The sequence below is a fragment of the Cheilinus undulatus genome, linkage group 22 (genome assembly GCF_018320785.1).
Source record: "Cheilinus undulatus linkage group 22, ASM1832078v1, whole genome shotgun sequence".
Lineage (NCBI taxonomy): Eukaryota > Metazoa > Chordata > Actinopteri > Labriformes > Labridae > Cheilinus > Cheilinus undulatus.
The window spans coordinates 1549833-1572794 of record NC_054886.1 but is presented as its reverse complement, the minus strand read 5'-3'; the positions used below and the strand labels follow the sequence as shown (position 1 = coordinate 1572794).

At 37.8% G+C, this 22962-nt stretch overlaps 1 protein-coding gene across 1 annotated transcript; it reads left to right on the top strand.

Annotated features, from left to right (window-relative positions):
- On the top strand, positions 1 to 14367 carry LOC121504091 (interferon-induced very large GTPase 1-like). Its single transcript, XM_041778704.1, has 5 exons — positions 1 to 125; positions 2953 to 3012; positions 3113 to 3224; positions 3338 to 3574; positions 8753 to 14367. The coding sequence occupies exons 2-5, from the start codon at positions 3007 to 3009 to the stop codon at positions 13423 to 13425; spliced, it is 5028 nt and encodes a 1675-aa protein (XP_041634638.1). The 5' UTR covers positions 1 to 125; positions 2953 to 3006; the 3' UTR covers positions 13426 to 14367.
- The last annotated feature ends 8595 nt before the right edge of the window (positions 14368 to 22962 follow it).

The window sequence follows — 22962 nt, the reverse complement described above, 5'->3', positions numbered from 1 at the left end:
AGTGCTAGGAGGGTGTGTGCTTTCAGACATGCGAGGCCTGAAATGCTGAACTCCTTCAATAGAGCATCGAAGAGGAAACTCATCCCGAATTCAAGAATGGCAGAGTACACATCTCTTCTATAAAGGTGATTCACCTGCATGCTATTTAAACCGTTTTTTCTGCAGGAGATCTTCGAAAAGTAAGTGGCTAACAGCAGGTACAGACAGGTTTATTGATTTAATACGATACTGCAAGGATTTAGACGCTTCTCCTTTAAAAACGTAATGAAACTTTTATAACTACGTCAAGGTCCATTAGCCGACTCCATCATATTAATGTGTCTAGAGCCCAAAAGACAGTCAAATTTGGGATTCCTGCAGACAAATGATTGCAGCTCCATCAGGAATCATGTACAGTTTTGCATGCAGCTGTTCAGCTGGAGTGAGCACATCTCAAACTTCCGATGTGCTCCTGCGAGCTGCATGAAGTTCTTGTCAGGAAATAAATCCTAGCAGAGCAGCCTCAGAACCATAGAACAAGGACCCCCTCTTCTCGCAACAGTGCCACCCAGCGAAGTGGATTAGCATTACAATTAAATAAAGTTGCTAAGAGTTGCATGCTGGGCAATCTGTAATCATCATAATTAGCTTATTATTAGGTAAAATAAAGATGAAATGGTACTTGGCAGGATGTTTGACAGGTTGGAGAGGCAAGACACAAGAACTTCAGGGGCATATTCAAGATTATTTGATTCTACATTAGTAATATAATCCATAACAGCTGTGACAGGGGCGTAACCCACCTTCAAATGGCAGTTTGTAAGTGCAATTAGATTCAAAACCAATATGAAATTGAACGAATGATTAGCATTTATTTTTCCTAACCTTTAAAACCTACCATTATGTAAGTCCACCAGGACATATTCTTACATTTTAACATAATGTAATGAAATTTTTGGGAGTATTTTTATTTGCTTTACATCAATATAACCCTTATATCCCAAGTTTTAATAATATGTATTGAGTTGTGTCTTAACCACTGCAATAATTGCTTAAAAGTGCAATAAACCAAAAAAAAAAAAAAAAAAAGAAAATCGTTTTTGTTTTTTTTCCCACATGTATTTTAAAATACAGAAATTGCACAGCTGTATCCCTCAAATTTGCAAATGTAAAAAACAGTTGCAAAATATCCTTTGGAGCCACAGGAAATTTATTTGAAGTCTGTACATAACTTGCTTTTTGAGATATAGTAACCTGTTAAAAAAAAAAAAAAAATGAACCAGATGAGTAGTTGGACTCTTCATCTGATGCTGTAATTAGTTCCAAAGCTTCGCGCTAGGGCTGAACGGTTTGGGAAAATAATCTAACTGCGATTTTTTCACCCAACATTGCGATTACAATTATCATTTTATTTTTTAATTGCAATTTAACATGTGATTATTCTTCAGGTTCCTCATCTTATAACCATTCTGTATTATAACACACAAAGCTATTTCCCCCAGAAATTTATATCAAATCTCCCAACATCTACAAATAAATGTTCAAAAATTCTAAGAAAATAACTAAAACCACCCCCCAAAAAATCAAACGAATTCCCCAAAAATTACTAATAAATTCTTCAAATTTTCATATAAATATAAAAAAAATCAAAGCACCTCCCCCAAGGAAATCAAATCAACTTCTTAAAAATGTACAAATAAATTCCTCAAATTTTCATGAAATTAACTAAGTTTCAAAGCTAATTCCCCCAGAAATTAGAATCAAATTCCCAAAAATATACAAATAAATGTTAAAAATTTCCATAAAATTACCTTGTATTTTCTAAATAAATTTCCAAAGAAATTAAAATCAAATTCCGCAAATTTTACGAATAAATGTATTAAATTTTCAAGAAGATACTTTAAATTTTTAAATCACCCCACCCCCCAAAAAAGAAGTTCAAATCAAATTCCTAAAAATGTCAAAATAAATCTCTATAATTTTTGCAAAATATAAAAAAATTTCTAAGCAAAAATCCCCTCAAAATTCGAATCAATCAGACAAAAATGTCTTATTGCAATTATTTTGTCCTATATTGCAAATTTGACATGAATTGTAATGAAGGGAATTATGATTTTATGGATTTCTTATTTTGAAGAAGACAAAAATATACAAAAACAAAGAAAGTAGGAACTTTTGTCAATTATTCCAGAAAATATTGGCACATGAATGTTTACATTATGTGTAGAGCAGGTCAAAGAAATTTTGCACCCTCTGTGATTTGAAAATTGCAGTAGGTCACAAGGTGATTTAACATTTCATTAATTGCCCAGCCCTACTGCTGTAAAACCAATAGGTGCGACCAGGTTTTGCGGCTCCATAACTACATATGTGCGGAAGTGTGTCAGAGGTGTGGGTGATGGATGTCTGGTGTGTGTTGTGTGTCTGAGAGTTTTTGTAAAAAAGTACGGGTAAAACGAGAGCAAGGGCAAGTATGTGTGCAGGCTAAGTTCTTTGGTACATTACACGGAAAAAAACTACAACTCCTGGGAAAATACGCCACTTCCTGTTGTTGGGGGGGGGGCATATCGGGTAGGGACACGTAAGAATCATGTGACAGGTCATGCCCACAGTGTGATGATGGTTATTTCAACGTAGGAAATGCTGCAAATATCCGTGGTCTCATTTAAAAAGATTTTGGTATGTGCGCTTTATTGTGTATTTTTACGAAACCATCACTGCAAGGAAAAAGCGCTCTAAAACATGGTGAATGTGTGAAATGTTAGTGTAACTCCCCAGATTTTATATGCAAAAGGAATGATCATTATATGTTATCCAGTTTCAAATCTACCGCCAATCAAAAATGAATATGCTAGTCGTAGTTCTGGCACGCTGGGTTCACTAGGGTTAGAAACGATGCCAAGTAGGCTATCTGTTACTTAAACTTTGTGAGAAAAGTACATTGGCATAAAAATCTTGTCTCATTACTTTCAGAGAAGCTGTTCCTGTCATCCGGCAAAAGTGTGAGTTGAGAAGGAGTGCTGAAAAATGGAGGTAAACAACTGATGTTAAAACTCTCAAAGTAGGTAATAAATAAAAATCAATAACCTTATGAGTAGATTAATGATTTCATCTGTTTCCTGCATAAATAAAGGACCCCAGTGACGAAGATTCATTTGTTGAACTTTACTGTGAGGTAGCAGAAGAGACTCCTCTGACCCCATGTACTGACAGCATGGATGACAGTCAGCAGAGAGATCCAAATGGTAAAGTTAAGCTTCTTTTTGCATAACAGTAAGGCAACACAGTAAGCTAAGTCTGTTATCAGTTTTAACTAAAACCATTATCACAACTATAAATGTTGATCTTATTTTAACAGTGCCGTGTGCTGTAGAGACAACAGTCTTTCATGTCCATGGAGAGAAAGTTTACCAGCATTCAGAGACCCCTGCTGGGAAAGTGGAGAGCTACATCATAGTCAATTGCACCGAGGGAGAAGATGAACAAGAAACAATGGACACAACCACAACACCGCCAGAGGAGCAGAACCCCATCCAGGTTCCTGCAGAACCCAAGAACGACACTCCAGAGACTGCTGTGACAGCTGAAGTAAAAAGTGAGTATAATAATTTTTTTTAAATTTTATAAAAGTCTTTCTGCAGTTTTAAATCTATCTCTTCAAAACTAAACCTGTCTACCAGCATGTGCACTAGCAGCAATAACCAGAGGCTAAAATGTATTTCAGTGAGGACAAACAGTGCTTAATCGGTATATGAATGTTTAAATGGGGAACATTTTCTTCATAATGAAAGAAATTCTATAAATAAAAAAAATTACTAGAAATTGCTGCTGACCTGACAAATACTGCCTATTGGATACAACAATAATAATTATAATATGTGGATTATATTGAAATGGGATGTTTGTAAATCCATGCGTACACCATGTGATTTTGAGCTTATACTGACATGATTTTTTATGTGCACCGCTGTTTTTCTGCCTAACGGAACAATCTCAGCTTGATCATTTGATCTTGACCGGGTGGATAAATTCTGGTCAGGTAGTATGTTTGATATTGCAGTCATACAACTGCACAGACTTACACCGTGAGAGCAGAAACAAATCAAACTTCAAGGCGACTGATCCTGTTTTACCTGTCAGACAGCTTCTGAGGTCACTAACAAGCATGCCTGTCTAATAGTGTTGTAGTACTCTAGAACGGTCTTGGTCTGAGACCACATTTGGAATGCCTTGGTCTTGTATCTGAGAGCATTTTTACTCAGTCTCAGACTGGCCGGACTTGGGATTTTGGTCCTGGTGCACTCTGGTCTTGGGCATGTCTTGGTCTCAGATTGTGTGGTCTTGACAACAACACTACTGTCTGATGTGCCTTCCCAGCTATCATGAAAGTTATGAACTGTGATTTTTCAATACCTATATAGCTCTGATAATATTACACATCCATGGTTATTAATTAGGATTATTTATTAGTTTTCAGGACTTCATTATTCTTTATTCAAAACATAAATATGTAACCTACTACTGGGGGTATAACGAAGATAGACAGAAAAATGATAGACCCATGTTTACCACATTTTAGCAGATATGTATTGTATATCCACAACAGTAAGACATTCTTGCCGAATGTTTCTTGATGACTCTGATGTCAGTTCTCTAGGCCAGTGGTTCCCAACCTTTTTTCCGAGAGCCCCCTCCTTATATCTAAGAAAAGCCAAGCCCCCCCAAGACCCACTCGAACTAAAAAGTGATCGATTACTGTCAAACAATCAACATCAGTTTTAATTGTTTCATTGATGAAACCCAAAGAAATTAAGTTTACATATGTTTATTCTATCAAAAAAACATCTGTATAAAATATGCCATGATCTTAGTTAATATATGTCAATCTAATCTTGACAACCTCAGAGCAGAGAAAGCCTTGCCCCTGCCCTGGGGTCTCTGGCACCCCCTCTAGGGGGTCCTGGACCCCAGGTTGGGAACCAGCGCTCTTGGCCACTCATTCCTCTTGGCCTGACCGTCCTTCAGGAGCACAACATCTCCAACTTACAAGTTTGGTTGGTCTGTTTGTGATTTCTTTCTTGGCTGTAATGTTGCAAGGTACTCTCTGCCCCATCACTTCCAGAAGGAATCAGCAAGGGTCTGGGCTTGCTTTCACTGACATCAGTAGACATCCTTGAGGTCAAGGTCTCCTTAAGGGGCAAATTTCCAAAATTCGTACTCACTGATCTCATTTAACTAGGGGTGCACAATAACTATCAGGCCGATAACAGGCAATTATTATGTCATTCCGATAAGTCTGATATCATGAAGACTAGCCCTGATAACATATGTATTTTTGTCAGCACGGCAGTGCTGGCGTTTTTTTTCTTTTTCACGAAACTACACGTTCTGAAACAGCAGGTGGCACCACAGAACACGACCTGCTGTTAAGCACCAGAGAAGAAGAGAAAGCAGCCCCTGCCAAAATGCTAACAACACGGTGGCGTTATTCAGTATTTACGAGGAAGATAACACGACCGTGTGTGTAGAATTTGCGCTGCAAAGGTTGCAAAGAGTAGAAAGAAGTCCTCGACAGATCTTCTAAGTCACTTAAGAGTCATCATCCTAACGACGTTAAAACGAAGCGGCAGCAGCCACTAGCCTCAGCTGCGGGCCAAGGACCGAGCCAACGGCTAATACCAGGCAGAGCACTGATTGTAAGCAGGCATTGAAAACTGCAGAAAGTTTGCAAGCGCCAAAAGGCGCAACGTCACAATAACAAAATCAGTCTGACAGTCTCTTGATCCATCGCTGCTTTCATAGACATATCCCTGTCTGCTCTGTTTGATGTGGTTTCATTCAGTCTGATCGACGTTAGGAACAGAAGTTTAGCCACAGACCATGGTGGACTTTACATTTTTAACCTATCTCTGATATGACTTATATGTCAATGCATATTCTTAATCTTTATGTAAAACATCAGCTCGCTTTAATTCTGGCTTAAGCAGCAAAAAAAAACAAAAAAAAAAAAAAACAGACCCCCAAACATCCATTTGTTAAGCATAACAGTCTGTTATCATTTGGTTTAATGGGGGAAAACCTATGTCAATTGTTTGTGTATGTTGTACTTGGTACACAAATGTTTAACTAAAAAAAGTTAACTATAATAACAGTTAAAAAGTCAGAATAGTTCTTTGTTTTTTGAAAAACACGAGTAATTTTAGTTAAAATTAGTTATAAATATCTTGGCTCACTACATATTAACCCCTTCTTACCCCCAGATGTGCATAAACACATCAAATAAACTTCTTTTGTTAAATCAACAATTGAAAAAAACATATCTCTTATTATCGGTTATCGCCCAGCAGGAGTAGGAAATTATCGGTTATCAGTATCAGTTCAAAAAAATACTCTTCGTGCATCACTACATTTAACAGTATATTACTTCTCCCCCCATGACTTTTAGCATTAGTGTCATCATCATCCATTTTTAGCTGGCACATTGGCGTCGCTATGGGTTCTTGCAGCTTTGAGTCTAGGAGGATTCCCTGACCACCATATTTACTCATAAGACTGAGCAGCCTCGGCTTCTGCCTTTATTTGCTCTTTGTTGATTGATGCTTGTGCCTTGAACATGTCTGCTTTTCTTTGTGCAAATAAAGCTTGTACCCATGCAGCCTCTGCCTTTGCACATTTTCTGGCTGCTTGGACAATCGACTTGAGCGTGACGCACTGGAGTGTGATTGTGTTTTGAATGATTCATCAGGGACTGCCTTATGATTTCAGTTGGTAATGCAGGAATTAGCTTTTTGTTTTCTTGAGAATCCGTTTATTTGTACAAAATCAGTTAGAGGAGTGCTTTTTCACTTTTCTGCCCTTACTAGAGAGTATTTGCTTCCCAGTGTAGCAGATAGTTAATGTTGTCAATAAATACCCAGGAGACGGCAGGTACGTTTTTGAGTGTGTATCAATCTTATCCCATTCAACTGAGAAAAAGATTACAGATACATTTCCAAAAGTTGCATTAAGTTTGGTTTTAACTGAAAATTAAACAATGAATCATATATTCTTCAAAACTCAAACACAAAATCAATCATTAGACATGTAGTGTAAGGTTAACGCAACATCAGACTAATCATGAAACAATTAAACATTTACTTACAGACATACTCTTTCAGACCGCAGATAAAATAAACGCAAAGGGAAACTACTGCTCTGCTTTAAATGTATGCCTACAATAGGCATAAACTTGTGCCTACAGTCAGCGCCCCACTGAATTTCTTTAAGGGGCAGCACATGCCGGCCTGATGCCTCTTCGCAGCAGCCCCGGAACCCCACATTCCCACAGTACCCCCCACATGACCCCTTCGAGGGACACAATCATAAGTCTTCTCCAAGTCCACTAAACACAGGTAGACTAGATAAGCAAACTCCCATGCTCTCCCAAGGAGTCCTGCAAGAGTAAAGCGCTGGTCCACTGTCCCATGACCAGGATGGAATCTGCATTGTTCCTCCTAAATCTGAGGTTCGACAATCAGTCAAAGCCTCCTTTCCAGTATCCTAGAGTTTAAATTTCCAGGGTGGCTGAGTAGTGTAGTGTACCCCAGTAATTTGGGGTATAACTTTTAAAAAATGGGAAGCACTACCCCGGCGTGCCAATCCACAGGCACTATCCTAGACTTCCATGCGACATTGAAGAGGCATGTCAGCCATGACAGCCCAACAACATCCAGAGCCTTCAGCATCTCAAGGCGAATCTCATCTACACCTGGCGCCATGCCACTGGGGAGCTTTCTGACTACCTCAGTGACCTGTGCCAACGACATAAATGAGCCTTCCCCAGATCCTTACACTCTGTCTGCTCCTTGGTTCAGGAGTTCCTCAAAATGTTCCTTCCAGGGTGCGAAGATGGTCGAGTGGTTTAAGGCGCTACCCATGGGCGACCCAGGTTCGAATCTAGCCCGTGGCCCTTTACTGCATGTCTCTCTCCGCTCTCTTCCCTGTTTCTGAGTCTATCAACTGTCTTTCCTCTGTCTAATAAAGGCATGTAAAGGCCCAAAAATAAATCTTTAAAAAAAGTTCCTTCCACTTTTCAACGATGTCCCCAGTCCGGGTCAGGAGTTTTTCACTTCTGCTGTTAACAGCCTGAGCTAAGCCTTGCTTTCCCCTCCTGAGTCTGCAAACAGTTTACCAGAACACCTTTAGGTGTTTGGTATTAGATAAAAGTAAAGGTGTTTAATTTTAACTTTGAAGAAAATAAGATCCCAGTTTTGGTTGGAAACTTGAATAATTTCAGTTGCCTGAAGAAGAGGTGTGCTTGCTTTCCTAGACATTTAAAACAGATAAATAAGTTTTCTTTTATAAGATTTTTGTCTCATCTTTTCTCCAAATTATACAAAAATATTTACATCATTAATGTAGACTTCGAAGAACTGTCAGTAAGGGTTTCAATATCAACAAGAAGTGAATGACTCCATTCCTTTGTGAAAGTTCTGCCTTCAATGGGAAGGTTTTAAAAAAACTAAATTCTACATTAATTAAAGAATAAATGTCTCTCTATATAAAGAGAGATATTTATGTATATATACCGCAAACGTCTCAATTTAGTAAGAATAAGAATTCCAGGAAATTCTTACAGTCAGAATGTTTGTTTCTGGAATTACAACAGCTGATGTCAATTTAAAAAATGGACCAGGGGCCCCATTTGCCCTTAGCCTGTTTACATATAATGTTATATTATCAATTTTAAAAACTGAGGACATATTTGAATTAACAAACATGTTTCATTCCACAGAGACACAACTAAAGAGCCTGTTGGAGGATCTGGGACTGGAACATCACTTCAAGGAGAAGCTATCCCTGAGCAAAATACTCCAGATCGATAAGAAGACCATCACTGATGAACCCACCAGGCGTAATTCAGATCTTCCATGGTACTTTCTAAAGAAACTGATGATGGTTAATGTGACAGCTAGAAATGTGAAGTTTACATCTGAAAGTGAATCTGCCTGTGATGCTGAATCAGAAGGAACAGATTTTGATTTTGAAGATCTTCTTGGTGCTCTGCAGTCAGGTGACATGCTGAACCCTCTTGACATAATCACTGCTCTCTTTCTGTGTTCTGATGGTTTTGTACAACAAGAAATGGCCCTCAAAATGTCCATGTGTCAGTTTTCTGTGCCTCTGCTGCTTCCTAATTGTGACACAGAGCAGTGCACACTAACACTTTGGGCCATGAGAGACATAGTGAAAAAGTACAGACCTTCATCACTTTCAGAATCCAAGGGCTTTATTGAAGATAGGATTGTTGTCTCTAAACTTCCGATGGTTTCCTTTGTGAGACTGGGTGAGTGCTCTTTGTCTAAGTCAGAAATCCTCAATAAACTTCTTAGTAATTCTCAGCAGTACCATGATACATTCATACACTGTGACATGGAAAATGGTGACTCTCCCAGACGAATATCCAATGGACTGACTGAAGTTACCTGGTATCTACCCTGTGGAAACAAAAACATGGATGTTTTCAGTGAGCCAGTAGCTGTAGCTAACCTTCGTGGAGACATTGCTTCATTTGAGACACAGTTTTCTTTTCTGTGTCTGACATCTGCAGCAGTTTTTGTGTTCTTTGACAATCTGGACCCTGAGTGCAACCTGCTCACAAACCAAAACCACAAGGCACAGATCTTCCTGGTGGGAAACCATCAGAGCCAGCAATTCAGAATGGACGCTTTGAAGAAAATGGCAAACAAGCTGAACCTGACAAAAAACAACATCCTTCTAAAGACTAAGCAAATGAATGATGCAAACTTTATCGAAAACCTACGTAAGACAGTCAACAGTGTGGTGGAGAACTCAGAGAAAAAGATGAACATTGAACAGATGGCTGACATTGCCCATGAACTGGGAATCTGGGTTGATGAAGACTGTCAAGAGTGTCAGAAAGCAAAGGTAAATGCAGATGCCATCACTGCACAAATTCAAGACATCCTGAAATACAAAGAAGATCAGCTACCATTGCAGGGAGAAATATGGAAGAAACTGACCAGCAATGAGAAGGAAATGTTCCGGCTTCGAAAAGTTGGATCAGAAAACATAGAAAAGTACAAAAGTGATCTTCAGAAAGAGCAAGAAAAACTTCGGGCACAACAGAACACTTACGATATGTCTATTGCCATGACATGTTTCATCAATGCAATATCAAGACCAGGTATTGAGAGATGTTATTTCCTGAAATGGATGAGGATGAACCTTGATAATCTGTCTCGAGAGAAACTGTCAGGCCTCAGAGAGGCTTACAAAAACAAAAACCAAAGTCCTGAAAACAAAGATGAAATCAAAAAAATTGACCAACAACTCTCCAACAGCTCACTTGGGATTGAACACTTCTTCCGTGAAATGGGTCAGATCTATGAAGCCTCAGTTTCTCTCCCAGAAACAAACCAGTCACGTCAACAGTTAGCTCATCTGCCCAGACTGTGTGCAGGGTTGTTGCTTGATGGATTTCCTCTTGAGCTTGTAGATGGTGATGCTTCAAACATTCCTCTCAGATGGGTAACTGATGTTCTGACTCAGCTCAATGACTTGGTGTCTCCTCAGAGCAAGATACTGGTGGTCACAGTTCTTGGAGTTCAGAGTACAGGGAAGTCTACTCTCCTCAACACCATGTTTGGAGTACAGTTTGCAGTCAGCAGTGGTCGATGCACCAGAGGTGCCTTCATGTTGCTCATCAAAGTCAATGAAGACATCAAACAAGAACTCAACTGTGACTTCTTGGTGATCATTGACACTGAGGGCTTAAAGTCACCAGAGCTTTCAAAACTAGACAACAGCTATGAGCATGACAATGAGCTGGCAACACTTGTTGTGGGGTTGAGTGACATCACTATCATCAACAATGCAATGGAGAATTCCACAGAAATGAAGGACATCCTGCAGATAGTTGTGCACGCCTTTCTCAGAATGAAATCTGTGGGCAAAAAACCCAGATGTCAGTTTGTTCACCAGAACGTGGCAGATGTATCAGCCCCTGAGAAGAACTTACGAGAAAGAGAACTGCTCCTGGAACAGTTAAATGAGATGACCCAGGCAGCTGCCAAAATGGAGAACAAGGAGGAGTACAAGAGCTTCACTGATGTGATGGAGTACAGTCCAGACACTGGGAACTGCTACGTCCCAGGACTCTGGAATGGGAGCCCACCAATGGCACCAGTTAATGCAGGGTACAGTGAGGTCACTTATGAGCTCAAGAAAAACATCCTTAAAGTCCTGGGAGATTGTGAGTCTTCTTCCAACAATCTCCTGGAGTTCACAGAGTGGATAACAAGCCTGTGGAATGCTGTCAAACATGAGAACTTCATCTTCAGCTTCAGAAACAGCCTGGTGGCTGATGCATACATGAGGCTCTGCACAGAATTCAATAAATGGGAATGGGAATTCAAAAAAGACATGTACACATGGACAAAAAAGGCAGAAATCAGGATTTCTAACTTTGGCAGAGTGAAATCTGAGGTGTCTGACATTGGCCAACTGTTCACTGTTTTGAAAAGCGAAGCATGCACAGTGCTGTCTGAATGGGAGACAAAGCTTCTTGAAAATCTGGACAAGTACTTCAAGCAAACTGAGGGTCATGTAAAATTTGTTGAAGCATACAGAGAGGACTTTGCAAACAGTGCAAAGAGCCTTCGTCAAGAAATGGAAAGCTCTGTATACAACCAACTCACAGTTGCAGCAGACATCAGAAAGGGAATGGAAGATCTTGACAGAATCAAGGCGAACCACACAAAAGAATTAGAAGAGAGAGTGAGAGCATTGATTAAAGAATGCAGAAAGAAAAAAGTGGACATGACAGAAAGAAAGCTGGATGAAGAATTTGACAAGATGTGGAATAAAATGTTGAAGGAACAAGTCCTTTACAAACAAATGACCATGGATGTCATGGGAAATGTAGCCTACTACCTAAGAGACAATCTAAAACACAAGGGGAGTCTTGCATGTGAATTGTTAAGTCAAAAAAGGCTGCAGGATTGTGGACAAATGCCTTTCAAATACACAGCTGATGGACGCATCAAACAATTTGTGCACTCAGTCAGCAAATTTTTCAGCATTGAAGATCATGTAATGGCACTACGAAGAGTAGCTGATGGTATCATAAGGGATTGCACACACTTCGTGAACGAAAAATTGGAAAGAAAGAACAACTACCACAGCACTTTCATCCAGGAGATCCTTCACCTGATCGATGAGGGACTGAAAAACCACAAGGATGTGAAGATAGAGATAGACTTTGAGGTTTCTCTGAAACAGCACATCTGTGCAAATGCAGCCAGAGAGTTTCAGAAAATGCATGAAGATTTCATTCAAAGGAATGATCCCTCCAGATGTCTCAATCAAAACAAAGAGAGGATCCGTGCTAACTTCAAGGATGAGTTCTATGAACTAGACCAGTGCCAGAAGAAGGCAGAAGAGTTCACAGAGCACTGCCTGAGACCGGCTGTTGTAGACTTTATCAACATTTCATTGGGTCCTGATATCACTGGAGAAATTATGACAAAGTTCCAATTCAGCACACGAATGTTCTTCCAGTACTCAGTCTTACTGGATCTGCTTTCAAAGGACAACTTTGCAGACTACCTGAACTACATCTGCTCATATGAGCAGTTTGTAAAGAGATGGATCAAGGATGAAATGTTAAAGCTCATGACCAATGAGATGTTCTTTGAGTCCGAGGATCGGCATCTCAGGTCGAGTATCAAGAGCATAAATGATGCGATACGCACAGCTCAAGCAAAAGAAAGTGACAACCTGCAGAACCTAATTCAGGATATCCGTCAGGAACTTGGTGAAAAACTGGTCATTTCTGATGATGCTCTCGGTCCTTTCATGATCCTGAACAACGTCAACCAGGAACAGTTTGCTCAGTGGCTCACTGTGTCTGTGAAGGACATGGAAGAAGATCTCAGAAAGCAGTTTAAAAAGACTAACATCAAAACCAAGCTCTCAAATCTTCATGAAAATCCTGAGAATGAGCTTTTCAAAAGAGTTATTGGATGTAGCCGACAGTGTCCATTCTGCAAAGCACCCTGTGAGGCTGGAGGAACTGAGCATAAGGAGCACCAAACTTCAATGCACCGACCACAGGGTCTGGGCATATCCTTGTGGAAAGGGTCGGAGAGACTTGTCATTGACATTTGCTCTTCCTTGGTTAGCAGTGACATTTCATTTCGCTGCAGTGCCACAAATGGTGAATGGCAACCTTACAAAGAGTACACAAAGATTTACCCTGACTGGCGGATTGCTCCAGATAACAGCCTTCAGGCTTCAGACTACTGGAAATATGTACTGAACAGGTTCAACAGAGAGTTTGCTGAAGCATACAATGCAAAGCAGGCTGATATTCCAGGTGCTTGGAAAGCTATCACACCAGAACTTGCTGAGGAGAGTCTGAAAAAGTCATTCAATGTCAAATAAGACACTCAGAACACTTCGCCTCTTACATTCAGCATGCAAAGATGCACTTCTATGTAAAAGTGACAACAAACAGATACATGTTTTTAATGGAAAGAGAAAGCTAAAAACAAGGCTTACAATATGGGGAGAAATAATTGCAGTAGTAGATACTGACATTTTTCCTGGTTGATAAGGACTGTTTAGGAGTCCATGTACAGGATTTTTTTTGTGACCATTTTAACTGCAATATGGTCGTTGAAAAGATGAACACACCTAAAGAATGACAAGTGACCAAAACAAGTTTTCCTATGACAGTGTTTTTTTGTTTATTATTTTATAAGTAAACCAACATCTCTTAGTATTTGTTTGTCATTACAAAGCAGAAGATCTTTGAATATGACTAAAACTTTAAAAATACTTTTGTTGCTGTTTGTTATGTGTTCTGAGTATATAAAGCATAAACTATCAGACATGTTGAAACACTCGTCTGTGATTGCTTACTCAGCATTAAGAAGCAAGATCAGTGGTTTACATTGGTGACTTTGGTACAGGAGTTTTGGGGTTTAAATTAGACCACGTGGACAAAGTCTTTAACACCATTAACACCTGTTTATCTCTCAGATGTATGTGGCTTTGTAGAAAAGAATCTGCTAAGTGACACACTAAAATATTTCTTTTACATTTGGTGATGTTAACATTTTTACATGACATAAATTGTATTAAATCAGAGCTGGATCGAAGGAAATGATTTTTTGGGTTTACAGTTAAAGGACAATGTCACCAGAGCTATCCTTATTATTCTTTTTTTCTCATAATTTTAACTGTATTCTTGTTGTTTGTTGAAGATATAAAATGTTTGCATTTCCAGTTTGATTAAATTTGTTCAGCAGTGCTCCATCAAGTTTTGTCTCACATATATAACCCTATGAAACCATTAAATAAAGATTAGAATCAGCACATTGACCTTTATTGTCTTTTGTCCGTATTCATGCAGTAGTTTCACTCTACTCACCATCATAGAAGATATTTCCACTATTTTACACATTCATCTAAAGTCTGTTTTTTCTGAATTAAACACTGATGTGATCAGATCAGAGGTCCAGACCATTAATCAACATGCAGTTCTCTACAGCACAGATACAGTAGTTCTCTGGTCTTTGATAGCTTTAATCAGTCTAAAATGAGGATTTTCTGTTGCTGTGTGAAACACATCATACTCCATATAATGCATGTTTAGCAGTATGTAGGTGGATCATGATGTGTTAAAGCTTTGACAACAAAGCTAAGTTGAATCTTGTATTTCAACCTCTAAACCAAAAAGCAAGAAAACCACAAACTGTGCTATTTTTAGTTATTTGCAACTAATGCATGAATCAATTAGTCTGATTTAATTTATATAGCAGCAAAACTAAAGTTATCTCAAGTAACTACAAAGAGGGCAGGTCTAGATCGTACTCTTTGATGAATTACTATAAAAACCCGACACTATCATCATGAGAACAGCACCACCATTGTTTAGCCTGGTTACAAGGAAAACCTTCCCATTGAGGAGCAGGAACCTCGAGCAGAACCAGACTCGTGTTAAGACATCTGCCGAAGAAGTGCTGGGTTGGAAAGGGATTTGGGGGTAGGGTGGGATAAAAGCAGGGAGTGAGAACAGGGATGCAGAAAGAGGGACAAGAGAAACAAAACATCAAATAGAAGACAACTTTGTGGCTGTCATGACAAAATTATCTGTTTGATATGGCTGTAACATCAATAATTATGGCAGCAATTTGTGAAGAATTATCAATACTAACAATAACTATCTGCAAATGTTCACATAAATCTGCAAACGTGATAGAGCAGTTTGTAACATTTATACTTTAAATTTGAACAATACTGATACAGTTAACTATATTAAGACTGAGAATTGTGAATACATGTGATGGCTGACTGGCAGCATTAGACATTTTGGGTTCAAGTCCAGCAGCATCCAAAAACTTTTTTTTTTTTTTTTTTTTTGCTGGTGAGTCTAATGCACTGCTCAGAAATGTAGTCACTTCAGTCAGGAAAGTTGTATTATTTAAAAATTTGCTTCGATGTGTGATCAAAAAGTACCACCCAAAGACTGAACACACATTGAAGCAAATATTCAAGTAATGCATTTTTCCAGGCTTGAATGATTACATTTCTGATCAGTGCCTAAGAGTTACAAGGGCAAAAAGGAAAAACGTTTTCAGGAATCGAACCCAAATTGTCTAGTCCAAAGGTTGCAACGCTGCCACTCAGCCATCTCATCTACTCATGACTGAAGCCGTCTTAATATTATTTGAATATATTTGCATTGTTCAGTGTCATTTAGCATATCTGTTCAAAAACAACTCTTTTCCTTCATCTGTTTTAAGAAATAAAAATATAAAAATATTTGTCATAATCCGCTCTATCAATCTTATTGCTTACATCACATGGCTCATACAGTGTTGTATTGGTGATTTCTGTTTCAAAAAATAGAACACAATGAAACCCTATGAATGAAATTTGAACAATAATAGTTTAATAAGATAACTTTTTACCCTTTTATGTTGGTGTTACATAAAGCTTTAATTAAACCTAAACTGCTGCCTTCCGTTTGATGCCTATACTAAGAGGCAGGCAGCCTTGCCTGTGAGTCTGCACTGAGGGCAACAAAATCCAGTGCTTACACTTACAGACCTGAGTACACGTGCAGATCGTGCGCGGCAAAAGTGCTACAGAAGTCGTGTGTATGACAGCCAATGTAGAGGCAGACTTCAGTTGTAACTGATGGCTTGTGAGTATTTTGAAATTAAAACAAAAAAAGAGTGAGTTTTCTGAATGCAAAAAAAGTAAGACCATGATTGCAAAGTGGTCTACACTTTGCAGATTTGTGCAAATATTTTTACTGATCTGCAAGTCTTTGCATGCATTCGCAGTTCTGTACATACATTTGCAGATCTGTGCACACATTTGTGGATTTGTATAATAATAGCTCCATACATTACCATTTGCAGCTAGGTTGATAATAAAATAGAGACCACTTTTATTTACAATTCTAGCATTCAAAGTTGTATTGCTCTTAGATTCTAATGAACCTTTCTAGTAAGGTTTGACATTGGAAGATGAAGTCGTTGTAGACGGGTGGATCAACAGCAGCAACCTTTCGATGTCCATGATAACAGGAGCAGGAACTAAACATTACAAGTTGGAGTAGGTGGAGTCAGGTAGTTCCACAGCAGCAGGTCAACTGTACTTAAGTGCCAGAGGAATCCCATGGAGCTCTGTGGAAGACAAAAGAATGGTGACAGGACTGGAACATTAAGATTCACAGCAGGTAATGTGTAGTAATATGATATGAACACATTCAGAGATAAAGTGATAGAGATATTGTGTTTTTCTGTTGTAAAATGATAGGTTGGCCTTGAATACAAATGAGGATGTTGAAAAAGTAAAGAAGCGTTTCATTTTAGGGATACATTGTGGCTGTTACTTCCTTTTCTGTGTGCATGGCACCATTGCTTAAGATTACGTACTATGAAGTTTTTGACACAACATGACGTTTTTGGGTTTTTTTTTTGCTAATTTTGAAATGTTTTAGTAATGTTTGCCCTGGGTAAAGATAAAGAGCTGTCCTGCAAAGCTACTACTACTATTTACATATGATTGTTCAGTTCCCAGAATCCCAGGCATGTTGTAGTCCCTTTAACGACAAAGTCTGAGTAGAAGAATCCTTGATAGCTCACTGGGTTACAAATGCTTGGACTAAAAGTAAAGACTAAAATGTGAGGACTTTTTATGGACTAAAACTATACTAAACTAAAAAGGATAGAAAAGACTAAAATGGGATTAAAACTAAAATGCATTTCATTTAAAGACTAAAATTAAAAATAGCTGCCAAAATTAACACTGCAACACAGTTCTTAAAATCCCTCAGAACAGTGCTTATCCCTTCACAGAAACATATTTTAAATAGATTAGTTGTTTAAATGCGGTTCAACTTAAATATTTAGTACAAAAATGTTAGCTGCCAGCAGCACCGAGTAGCACTGCTTACCTTCAACAACAGTACAAAAACACAGACTAGTTAACGAAACATGGCGCCCCCTGCAGAACAATTGCAAACTACGGTGTCCTGGAAAGGACGAACAGCTAATATTGCTTAACACAGCATAACAACATGCAGTGCTACAGCACCACCTAGCGGTGTCTTGCAGTTACTGCCTTATACATCTAATATCTAATTTTGGATCATTGAAGCAAATCCGGCCCCAACCCAAAACGAATTTGACACTCATGATTTAAAAGGTGAATAAGTTTATGACAGTTTGTGGCAAACTACTACAGAACTACTTGATCCGGCGGAGGAAGCCTGTGCACCCGACAACGGAATTTGATCAGAGGCGGAGTGATTCAGGGCTTCTGTGATACTGACAGAACCAGACCTACGGCTCCGGAATTTCAATGTAAGTTAAATATTTATTTATTTCAGCAGTGTTCACACACTTTTGTAAATGAACATTGTGACAGTCGTGCTATTGATGTTGTCACATGTTGAATGTTAGGTTTTCAGTTTCCCTTTTCCTTTATGACATGGTACTAGCTTGTTTGCTCGTCCTTGTCAAAACGCTAGCTTAAGGCTGACAGCTAAACGTCATAACTAAGCAGAAATAATATTCAGATATCATATTTCGATCTTTTATAAAGTGCTCTGTTAAAAATCAATTTTTATTGTATTTTATCAACATGATTTGAAAGAGACCGAATGAAAGCTTAGCAAACTGCGGACATCAGACAGAGACTTGGAGCTACTCAAACCGGTTCTGACCGGTTCTAACGGACATTCTGGCAGTTTTTCTCCACTCTGCTGGTGTGAACGTTTGTGTGTGCGTGTATACCTGTGTGGATAACGGACAGGGGCAAAGAGTCGATGAAGGCTGACATTATTCTTAATGATTCTTATGCGCTGTTGAACAAGTAAATTAAAACAATAGCTCACCAAAACCTGAAAAGAATGTTATTTTTATTTTGTTTTATCCCCTTATTCCTAGCCCTTATGGTACTTTGTGTGAAATGTCAGCGTGGCTTCCAGTCAGTTATAAAAGCAATTTGGAGATTAAGATATGAAAACCTAATTTCTTACAATTTAAACAGGATGATATTATTCCTCCACCTTCTTGAGATGAAAAATGATCAAATTACCTCAAAGTACACAAGCATGTTGTTAATTTAGTTAGCTCCTTATCAGTATTTGCACAGTAATATGGACTTAAATGTTTAGTTAAAGGAGTTTGGACACAACCTCATATACTTGTCAGAGGATGTTGTGCCCAGTCAGTGCTTTAACAATTCTCTCTTTTGTAGTGCTTAACCAGAGATGCACCAATTTCACTTTGATTGACCAACTCTAATTTCAGACTGTTTCCTGGTCGGACCTCCTGATAAAGATTTAAGATGATGCCAGTTCTTGTCCTTAAAAGCTGTTATTGAAATCAGAAAGCTTATTTTTACCCTTTCTATATTGGATGTTCAGTTTTCTGTCCATATTAAATAGGGTTGTCCCGATCAGCCTTTTTGGCCTCCAATCCCAACCCATGTTTTTAATACTGAAATCTACAGAGTCCCGATATCATACTCATAATTATCTAGATTACAGTTTCTATTGTTTTTTTTTGTTTGTTTTTTTGTTTGTTTTATTTTTTTTGTTTACAAAAATAACTGAAGTAAACAGAATGACTACTGGATGTCTCAGGCCTATTCCATTTATAAAGTTAACTTAGTTAACATTGTTGTAAAACAAACAAAAAAAAAAAAATCAAATTTCTGCTCACAATGGTGTAACAGGTCTGTTTCACTTAAATAATCTGTCAAAAAATAAAGTTACATATTTACTTAGTGCAGTGTTTGAATTAAAACAGACCATAAAAAAATCCACTTTTAGAGGTCAAACAGCTGACAGACCTGAGCAGTCAAAAAAAGTGAACTCAAATAACCTCAGTTCCACTTATAAGTGATAAAAACAGGGTCAATAGTCACATTAACAAATGAATTTGAAATACATTTCCACTTAGAAGTGGGAAATAACTTGTCTGTACTAGTCACAACAAAAACTGAACTCAAGAAATGATTTCAAAACATCCCAACTCCAATTTAAAGTGGTGTAAACTAGAGCAGAAAGATTTGTGAAGATAATCTAATTGCATTTTTTCCCGCAATATTGCGATTGCAATTTAATATGTGATTATTTTGGTTCCTCCGTTTTTGTTTTGTTCAACAAACATAGGCAATGAACAAGAAAAGTAGGATTTTTGTCAACAAAATAAAAACAAAAAAGACACTTGAATGTTTGAATAATGTGCAAAGCATAAAAAAGAAAAAAGATTGTATCAAACTGTTTTTTATTTTGACACCTCAATCAAAAACATATGGACCATACAGATTAAAAACTCCTATTGGGACCTCCTTGAGAAGGAGGGGATTCATCTCAAAAAAAAAAAAAAAAAAAAGGTGGAAAAAGAGGTGAAATTGGATTTTAAACATGGAAGAAATGGGTTGGAAGTGGCAAAAATTAGATTAAAATTGCAATAAAAAACTAAAAGAAAGGCAAAAATGGGCATAAATAGTGGTAAAAAGGAGCTAGAAAGTGGCTGAAAAGGCTTTAAATTGGCAAAAATGGGTGAAAATTTGGTGAAATGTGATGAAAAATTGATATAAACTGGCAAAATGTGTTAACTGAGAAAGAAATATGGCAGACATTTGCAGAAATTGGTCAAACTGGTATAATAAATGGGCATATTAGATGATCTAATGTGGTTAAAATGGGAATAATGGGTAAACAGAGGCAAAATTAGGCTTAAGTCACAAGAATTGGTTTAGAAGTGGCAAAAACAGGCAGAAAAAGAGTGGTGAAAAGGGTTTAAAATGGGCATAAATGAGTTTTTAACTGGCAAAAATGTGTTGAAATTGGTGGGAAAAAAAGATAAAAATGGGTTAAAATTTGGGCATGGGCCCAGCAGCTGAAGAAGACGATAAAAACCCAAATTCTCTTCCACAGAGATGGACTGGTTGTCCAAAGCAATGAATTCAACCACATTTCTGTCATCTTTTTTTGCCTTATTGCTCTCTTAAGGGTATTTGTCTTTCCTCTTAAAGTTCAGCGTTTGTTGTAAAAATGTTAACAGTACAAGTTAAAACCTGCAAGAAAAGTTGTTTAATAGGGAGAGGTGAAAACTAGGCAATGTAAATGATAAATATTTTATTAACTTGTGTAAAACACATTGACATATGGTAAATCATGATGAGTAATTGATGTTTTGTCGCTTAATAGTTTATTAAAAATACCTGGCAATTATTTTGATGCATTTCCTTGGATTATGGTTTTACATCATAAGATACAGTGAATGAACAAAGTTAATGAGGTCTCTTGGTAAGAACAGAATAGAATAAAATAATTCACAGTTCTGCTCTATTTGTGTTGTTTTGTCTTGTGAAGAACCAGAACATAGATGAACTTGTGAAGGAGAGCCCAGCCCAGTGAGACTGAGGACGGTGAAGAACATGGTGTGTCCAGCTGTATGACCTGCCCCAGAGGATGTGGGATTGCTGATTCACTCCTCTAGATCCAGATAAGACACACACTCTATAAACTTGTAACAGAACTGACACTGAACACATATGCACATCCTGATTCTTCTGACCAGAACTGAACTCTTTGTGTGCTTTAAACCTTTCTCAACCCCTCCTGACAGAGGAGCATTCAAGTTGGGAGGCTACAATTACATAAATGAGTTTAGGACATGAACTGTATTTACTTGTTTCTTATCCTTTTCTTTGTCTTGTGTACAATTGAACACTTGAGGGCGCTATTGTCAAATATTCACAGCAGCCTCGACACTGAGGATGAATAAGAGAAACAGACCTAACTGGGCAGGAGGACAAAGACTAAGATTTTTATATTTTACTGTAAACATGTAGTTTCTTCAGGAATTAAACAAAGACCTATTGAGTAACAAACACGATGCCACAGTTTTCCCAGGACAGGTTCATGAACAGGTCACTTGTGTTTTTAAAACTTTGTCCTGTTATCATGTCTCCTGCTACCATGTGACAGTATGAGTTCTGTCAAGAGAGCCTGAGGAGCTTTTTTGGGTTCAGTTGTCTCAAATAACTAAAAAAAAAAAAACAAATTTTCAGTTTGTGTTTTTTGTGCTTGTTGGTTGTAGTACAATAATCATCTGTTATAATAAAAGAATGATGTGGGGTGAGATTCTTGATACTTACAAACACAGCAACAGAAAATTTTCAGCTTAGAGCACTGATTAAAGCTCAAGAGGCTGGATCATTTTAAGTGCTGATAAATTATCAGTCAATATTGCAAATATTTTATGGAATCGTATTATTTCCATAATAAAACATTTAGTCCATAAAATAAGAAACATAAAATAAATAGAATAACATAAGAAAGGCATTTGTTGATTCCCTTATGAGACTCCATATTCCTGTCATCAAGCCCCCCCAAAAAAGAAGAAAGACTGAAGACTAATGCCGAATGAGTTCTGATCTATCAGGCAATTGAAACTGCAGAAAGTTTGTCAGAGAGCCAAAAGACAAATCCATTAATGACAAAATCCGTCTCTGAGTCTCCACCACTAGTTTTTAGTCATGGTCCTTGCTGCCCTGTTTGATTTGGTTTTATTTACAGTCTGATCAACAACACCAGTAACATCAGTTTAACAACAGACGACAAGTTCCACCTAAAAGTTACATAGCTGTTCCCTAACCTCTCCATTTGTTAAGCCTATCAACGTGCTATAATTTACCTGAATGTGTTTTATCTGCAGACATTTAGCTCCATAATTTAAAATTGCGTAATGCACTCTTGTTTATTACCTGTTTTTAATAGGGACAGAATTTTTATTTAGTTGACTGAAATGTCAGATTTGACAGTTTGTCAAGACATTTATCTTGGTAAAAGTGAAAAAAATCTATTTTAAACCAAAGTATGTGGGTTCTCAATTTGTCATGTATTTTGTTTGGTACATAAATGTCCTAGTCACAGAACAGTAAGTAAAAGAAGAACAAAATAACAGTAGTTAAGTCAGAACTGTTCTTTGATTTTTGATGCAAACATGAATGATGTCAGTTAGTGATGGGTAATTAATCTCTCTGTTTATTATATATTAAGCCCTCTTACCCCCAGATGTGCTTCAATAAATAACAAACTTCTTTTTAAAATCAACAGTTGAAAAAATCTGTTCTTTTCTGTTACCTGCCATCAGGAGAAGGAAATGATCAACATCGGTTCATAAAAATACTTACTATGCATCACTAATTAAAGCTATTTAAAGCTAGTTAACTTCTGTATTTGTGCTTTAGGGAACTGCTCAGTGATTCATGGTTTGATCTCTGATCTGATCACTGCAGTTCTGAGTCCAGAAAAACAGACTTTAGATAAATATGGAAAACAGTGGAAATATCTCTTTATTGAAACTACAACATGAACATGGACAAAATGCTGCTGAAGTCATTGTGCTGATTATGATCTTTATTCAGTCTGTTGACATC

What these genes read in the sequence shown, in the direction of transcription:
- LOC121504091 (XM_041778704.1), top strand. An exon ending in TCAGCAGAGAGATCCAAATG is followed by an intron (nt 3,225 to 3,337) that starts GTAAAGTTAAGC and finishes TTATTTTAACAG; the next exon opens with TGCCGTGTGCTGTAGAGACA. An exon ending in TGTGACAGCTGAAGTAAAAA is followed by an intron (nt 3,575 to 8,752) that starts GTGAGTATAATA and finishes TTCATTCCACAG; the next exon opens with AGACACAACTAAAGAGCCTG.